This window comes from Macrobrachium rosenbergii, chromosome 44 (assembly GCF_040412425.1).
Source record: "Macrobrachium rosenbergii isolate ZJJX-2024 chromosome 44, ASM4041242v1, whole genome shotgun sequence".
Classification (NCBI taxonomy): Eukaryota; Metazoa; Arthropoda; class Malacostraca; order Decapoda; family Palaemonidae; genus Macrobrachium; species Macrobrachium rosenbergii.
The window spans coordinates 39,287,630-39,295,618 of record NC_089784.1 but is presented as its reverse complement, the minus strand read 5'-3'; the positions used below and the strand labels follow the sequence as shown (position 1 = coordinate 39,295,618).

The following is a 7,989-nucleotide window of genomic DNA, read 5'->3' as shown; positions in this document are numbered from 1 at the left end:
TTCCTAATACGCCCCACGTATTTATAAGTAATATATTTATCCTGATTCAGAATAGTACCTGTTAGTACCTGATTCGTTATATTTAATCACTGGTAACTCCTATGGAAGAGTGTTGGACTTAATCCGTAAGCATAAAGATAAATAGAGGCCAAGACATTTCTCATTTGAGGCTGAAGAAGCAAAACCAATGAAAACAAGAGATCGCTGAATTAAACATTTATTTGACAAGGGAATAAATAGATTCGTTCGGCTGACATTCTAACATCGAAGGTAAGTGGTTTAGTTGTATGATCCTGAGGAAGATCTGGAAGAACTTCCGCGCCTGTCTTCCTCGGCAGCGAAGGCGATCTGGTCGAGGACGAACTGGGGAATTGGGTGGGGGAATTCGGGAGCCACTGGGAGCAGGTCAGACTGGGGCTGGAAGCCGTTCTCGTTGGCAACATACTTCACTTGGACTGGAACGCCCTCGGGTGATGTGTAACTGTAAAAGAAAATGCAATGGAAGCGTTTTACTTATCTCTTCAAAAAGCAAAGGTGTTGTAACCTGTGTTGAGGGTAATTAGATAACAAGTTGAGATATTTAAATCGAGACTAACGGGTCGCAGAGGAATTTTATCCATTTTGAAATCATTAGTTCTTTATAATATTGCTATGCTAATTCGTCTTACATCTAATACAAAAAATAGTACGATGCCGATTTTTTACTGTTTGCTAAATTAAAGCATCTTAAATACAATGCAAGTAAATCAATAACACTAAAATTCATAACTTACGAGAAAAATCCAGAGGCCACAACGGTGCCTTTGGGTCCGTCGGGAGATCCTGCATCGGACAGTTCGATGCCGTTGGCGGTTTCGACGTTGACGCTGTACCTCCCGAAGTCATCGCGGTCGCGATCGTCCCTCAGGATGGGGATCTCCTCGCTCGAGTCTCCGCCGCCTCTTCCGTACTGGGGCGCAGCAAAGGCTACAACTGCCAAAGCGGCTGAGATGATGACCTACAGAGTGGAAAGAAAATATGATTATGCATTTCTAACACTTCATGGGATTTTTTCTCTTTTCATGTATTTGTTGGCCAAACTCAATAATTCCGAGTCTAGTTATCGTGGCCCTTGTCTACCTGTAAAGAACTTTCATCCGGGTGAGACATCTAATAAGGTAGCATTGCTTCATAATTTCGCAATGCTGTCGGGAACTACAGATCATAAACAGATAAGTAACGTTGATCCTCTTTGTGTAATTTATGTCATTCAAGCTCCTGTAGGGGAGTAGTGCCATCAGTGCACCTCACGTAGTGCACTGTAGGCATTAGTAAAGGGTGTTTGCAGCAACCTTCGGTCCCAGCTTCATCTAATGTTTAGCCTTTTAATTCACCTCCAGTCCCATTTCCTTTCTTTAGTCTTGTTCTCCAACTCTTTATCTATAACTGTGGAGTTTTCTCTCAGTTCCGCCTTTAGATCCTTGTACTTCGTCTCTTTTGCTTTCTGGATCTCTTTGCCTGGCTGTCCAACCATTCCGGTTACCTCTTTTCTCTGTCTTTAGGGTGAATGGCCAAAAGTGTCTCAGTACTTGACTGACAGCCTCAGTTTTATAAATCAAATAAAATTTTACTCAAGCTATAATGATTAAAGTTACCTTTCGTGATGCATATTTGCAAGAATTTTTCAGCAAGTGTTTTATCATTTCTCAGCAATAAACAACCAACTTAAAAAGATGAGATATTACGGCTGTGTTGTTATTTGTCAGTAAAACCACCGTCATAAAAGACACAAGTTTGAGGGCTCTAGCTTGTACACTTAAATAATCAAGACATCTCGTCTTCTCTTCAGTGTGGATAACATCCGAACGAAAGAGAAGACGACATATCACGAAACTGTATGCAAATGTAGGCAATGTCTTCAGAAGTTTGGCTTTACAAGTTCGATATCTAATTGTCTGTCTCCACTGATATATACATGATCTGACTAACTTCAAACATTTTTTCACAAGCGTCCTTGTCTCTACTTACGAACTTCATTGTCGAATGTTGGGGAGAAAATGTGATGATCCTTTACCAGTTCCATTCATTTATATAGCAAGAGCCACTCCCATCCTAAGAGTTGCCGACTTAGAATATTTGGACAGCTTATAATCCCAACCGAAGGTTGACCAATTGCTGAACTTTGGCCTGCATTGATGCAACCATTAGATGCCCTGGAAAGCAAGATCCCCCGAATTTCATAATCACTTTGAATATTCTCTCTCTCTCTCTCTCTCTCTCTCTCTCTCTCTCTCTCTCTCTCTCTCTCTCTCTCTCTCTCTCTCTATTTCCATATAAAGTTGTCCCAATTTCACGGATATCGAGTCTTAAGTTTTAAGGAACAGTAAACCTAACAACATAGGCAAGAATTTTTGTTCTTTTTGCGAAATTACAATATTTAATAATTTAATTTTCCCGTGTGAACTTGAATTTAAGCTTTGATTAGGTTATATATGGTTAGGTAAATTTCTGAAATGTGGTGCATGAATTTCAAAATCCACTTTCATAATTCTCTTTTTTTCCCAATTACTCCACTTTTCTTAGCATTTACGTCCAGAGGGACTTATGAGAACCCCAATATGAAATCTCATTATAACAAGGAAAAAGTTCTGCTCTTTTTGTGGGTAGTTTTTATTGAAATAAACCGACAGATGTACAGAAATGCACATTCATAAAAACAGGTATTATAGCTGGTTTATTCAGCGTCAGTGCTGCCGGAATTTATGAGGTGAGTTGTCGTTTTTATCCGATGAGTTTCAGTGTAAAGATCTGTTTTCCGAAATCTATCCATTCGTCCAAACAAATGGAAGGAAAAAGATGTTTCCAACACCATGACCGTTTTGAATGACCTAGTTTTTATTCCAAGTGAACCTTAATCCTTTATTTTCATTCCTTTGGTAGCCCGAATTAGGCAATAAAAGAGATGTCTGTTACAAAAACCTCTACATTTTGAAATGTTCTAATATAAATTTTCTTAATTGCACAGAACTAATACCAAACTCATGTAACTTTATTTTAGTAAAACCCTGTTGCTAGATATTATATCTGAGAGCTATTTAGGACATATATATTCACTGGATGATAACCCACTTAATCAAAATATTATTTTTGATAGGAAAAATTAAGTTGATTATACGGCATTTTAACTGAAACCTGATACTCTTTGTGGAAAGAGAAAATTTTTTTCAAAAATAAATGAAACTAAACTTTAGGGTAAGTTGCAGTTTTAATTGCATAAAAATATTTGTATAAATAAATCTAAATTTTCTTTGGAAGAGTAAGAATTTCCGTTTTCGGTCATTTCCGGGCCATTGCTACACTATATACAACACTTTATCATTTCTATTAGACAGTGAGAGAGCTGTAATCTCTAGTGCCATCGAAACAGTGCTTTGCCTAAAATAAATGTCCCCACTGCTCAAGTCTAAGGAAGCAACGCTGTCTGCAACTGTTACATGAAAACAAGCATGTCCCTGTCCTTCGTTAGAATATTGGCAGTTGGTACTTGTTTCTCTCTTCTCACTCAAAGTATTCTGTCAATGCGGATGACAGTGTCCAGGTGTTGTATTGCAATTCGTCAAAGGTTCAAAGCAATCTGTACTCAATCTGCAAAATTATACATGTATTGTAGTATTTAGTAGTTATATATAAGTCACGATTTCCTACATCAATTTGTCAAGGAAAGATACGTAATCTGGAAGCGTCCTGTTCATCAGCGATATAATCGTTGATGAAAGACTATGTTATTAATAGATGGATCACAAAAAGTTTTTGAATCCATTTTCATTTGTCAACTGAAGAATCGCAGTTTGTAGTTGAGCTATGTAAAACTTACCAAGAGAAGAAGGACGATCAGCAATGGATCTATACGGCAACACGCACTCCTGTTTTTCATCCTTCAACGGAAAAATCGCAAAATATTTTATTTAGAACAAAAACACGAGAACAAATTTTCATCCATCGCAGAAAGTGACACAATATTCGACCATTCTATTTGAAGTGCGAGTTCCTTTTATCGTTTCCCCTTGAGAAGAATCATATGTTACAGATGGTGTGTATGTAAACATGTGTCCCTATTTCCATATTTTTGAAAAGAAAAAATTTATTGTTGTGGGTCAAGTGCACGAAAAGTGAGTCTCTCCGATCATGTCTTGTCGTACAAGTTTTTGCCAAAGATTTCAAAAGAACCGGCGTCCTGCGAGGGAAAAAAATCTTCTTCTACACTGATGGTCTTTCACCTCGTTGCTTAATGAGATGAGCTCTCTCACCTTTGGTATTCAGAGCTGCACGTCATTATATCTTGATGTAGTGAATTGTAGTCTATAGTTCTTACCTGATGGGAAGATAACCGCAAGTGCTTTCACCATAGAACTGATTTAGAACCTTCATCATGTATGTTCGGCATTTAGTCCCGACTATAATAATCTGATTTTTTCTGTTATTATTATTATTATTATTATTATTATTATTATTATTATTATTATTATTATTATTATTATTATTATTGAAATAACTACGTCTTAAGCATTCATCAGGATAAAACTGTCATAGTAATGTCCTTCGATATTTCTTTACAAAGACAAGAAATGGATATTTTTTTCTTTACCAACTATTTCATATGAGCAGTATCATAAAGAATAATCTAAGCATCATAAACAAAGTGACTGCCTTTCTACATATACCAGAATAATTAAAATAAATTAGAATGAACAATTTTTACAAAAGAACACACAATCCATAAAGCTTTCTAAGGCTATCAGAAATTCTAAAAGCAATGTGTCATTAAAAGTAAATATCCAAAAGGTTTTTTCCTTTCAGATTTCCACAGTAAAACCCCTTTAATTGCCCATAAATTCAATTGTGGCTTGTTTTCCAAATATTCAATTATGGAGACGATTTCTTCCTCTTACTACACTGGGGTCACCATGTCATAATAAGCTAATTTGTCTTACAAATTGTTCTCTTGTATCTTACACTTAACATTGCAAATCCTGTAGGTAAAGCATTTTTTCAGCTTCACCAACTCTTGAATAGGTTAGATTCATTTCGTCCCTCTTATAAATATGGACTTAGATCCACTGTCAAACAGCGTTTGTTTATATACGTAATAGTAAAACAGATATGATAAAAATCCGCATTTTACCAGTTATTTACAAATACTTAATATTAGCTTTAGAATTTAAATGATGTTTTCGAAAAATGGGTCTGAACAGAAACACATAAAGTAACGATAAAAATTATTTTAATTTGGCACATTTAGTGGAATAAGTGACCAAAATTATTATGACATAGACGAATTAGACCTTTTATGATATATTATATATATATATATATATATATATATATATATATATATATATATATATATATATATATATATATATATATGTATATATATATATATATATATATATATGTATGTATGTATGTATATATATATATATATATATATATATATATATATATATATATATGTGTGTGTATGTATATATGTAAATAAATAGATAACATATATATGTAATATATATATAGATAAAAATATATATATATATATATATATATATATATATATATATATATATATATATATATATATATATATATATAAACATATATATATATAAACATATATACATATATATATATATATATATATGCATACTTTTGACTGTCTGGATTTAGTGAAAATACATTAACTGTAATTACAGTGAATTTTAAATTTTCTCGTTTATAAATTACATGCATTAAAAGTACATACTAAGCTGTGGCATAAATACCTTTAGGCGATTATACCAAAATATAAGGATGGAATTTTTTAGAAGTCCAATTAGTTAAAGCGCTTAGAATCATTAGTGAGTGTAATTAGTCGTATCCTTTAACCCCATTACCAAACTGATATCATCAAGGCATAAAGTACGATTTTCTTATGGCTAGCAGATACATAATACCAACTTTATAAACTATAACGTGGTTTGATGTCAATTATTAATTTTCAGAAGTTTCTTCTTTAGTTGGAAATCGCAGGTTAGTTTAGTAACAGAGATGTAACGTTACTTTAGTTCATCAGTAACCTTAGTTTCGTATTTTCAGATTTTTAATTTTGATTCATCAGAGTTATCTTTTTTTATTACTCCATTATAAAACTATAATTAGCTGAAGATCTGTACGTGTGAGCTCGATTTATGGTCTGTAAAAATGGTAGCAATTAATTTCGGCATGGTGTCGTATGCCAAGCACATTTTCTTTATTATCCTCCATAATCAGTAAGTGAAGTAATTGGTAATAAGTCTTCATCCCCTTATTGAACTTATTTCTTCCACATATCGGTTGTTTATGAACCTGTAATTTTACGGCATGGGATACCGTCCCTTATTCATTATATATTTCTCTATTAGCTCTTAGAAACTACGCAGATATTAACATTCCATCAGTCCCTTCACTTAATATGAATGTTTTACTGAGGAAAATCACCTCGTATATTACCGTACCTATAGTTTATGCTTGACGTAGTGTGATAAGTAAACAGATTACGTCGTATAATGAACTGTATGTTCATTGTAAATAATCCGTTGATAATGGGAATGAATTAAAAAAAATTCAAAGATGATCGTTTATTAAACATGATTATAAATATATCCATTATTTACATGTTCTAAAGTCATCGTAACTGAATATTGTTATATCGAGGGGAGGAGGATCATAAGAGCCAGGTGGAGACCTCGACGACCTGCGACGTCTGTCTTCCTCAGCAGCAAGTGCAATTTGGTCGAGGACGAACTGGGAATTGGATGGGGAAATTCGGGAGCCACTGGGCGAAGTCGGATTGAGGCTGGAATCCGTTTTCGTTAGCTGCTTGTTTCACGTGGACTGAAGTGCCTTCCGGTGATGAATAACTTTTTATTTTTCGATAGACGGCCGCTAAACATTTTAAAAATAATTAAGAGTATAAACAGAGAATAACGGCTCCATTGCACATCTGGCAGACAATGAGCCGAATATTAGTTTTGAAAACACACGAAAAAGAAATCCATAAGATTTAACGGTGTCTTTGGGTCCGTCAGGAGATCTTGCATCGGTCAGTTCAATGCTTTTGATAGTTTCAAATTGATGCTGTACCTTCCGAAGTCATCCCGATAGCGATCGTCTCTGATGATGGCGATCTCCTGGCTCGAGTCTCTGCCCTCGCACCCGCCCCCCCGGCCCCCGGCCTTCCATAGCTATACTGGGGCACGCAAATACTACTACAAACAAAGAAGAAACGAATATCACATCCGAACAGTGAAGACCCAAATACACTTGTTGGTCCCTTGTTTATAAGGCATATTTAATTACTACTAATTAAAGTCAGGAAAGAGATATAACTTTTCCTACACTATCTACTGCAAAGCAAGTATCTTTCGTGATTGAACGAAACAACATTTTATGACTAACACTGAGAACTAACTGTGAGAAATAATAAGCTAAATAGCGAATATATAAAAATCGTAAAATCTTATTAGTTACTTTCTGTGTAAATTATAAAAGCCCCTTTCACATATAGCCTTTCTTTTTTCTAAGTTTCTTGTATCTTTTTTTTTTTTTTGTAAGGATGACATGGTTATTGTGAGATTCTTTAATCTGCGGAGTATCCTAATATACAAAGGGTCACATCCATTATTTGGGTTGCCATACTTGCACTTGTCTGGTAACAGGGCGTTCGTTCATTGCATGGCTTCTTTGGAATATTTCCTTGCCTGAACTTTATTTTTAGTTTTACGCAATCGAGAAGTCGTCTGGTAGGTATCACAGCTATTTATGCTTCGGGTATTTGGAAATCTCTCTCTCTCTCTCTCTCTCTCTCTCTCTCTCTCTCTCTCTCTCTATCTCTCTCTCTCTCTCTATATATATGTGTATATATATATATATATATATATATATATATATATATATATATATATATATATATATATATATGTATATATCCATATATAT

General features: G+C 34.5%; 1 protein-coding gene across 1 annotated transcript; it reads right to left on the bottom strand.

Annotated features, from left to right (window-relative positions):
- Positions 1-201: 201 nt before the first annotated feature.
- Positions 202-2,085, bottom strand: LOC136829169 (cuticle protein AMP1A-like). Its single transcript, XM_067087486.1, has 3 exons — positions 2,008-2,085; positions 774-997; positions 202-481 (listed from the first exon to the last, which is right to left on the bottom strand). The coding sequence occupies exons 1-3, from the start codon at positions 2,014-2,016 to the stop codon at positions 280-282; spliced, it is 435 nt and encodes a 144-aa protein (XP_066943587.1). The 5' UTR covers positions 2,017-2,085; the 3' UTR covers positions 202-279.
- Between the last annotated feature and the right edge of the window lie 5,904 nt (positions 2,086-7,989).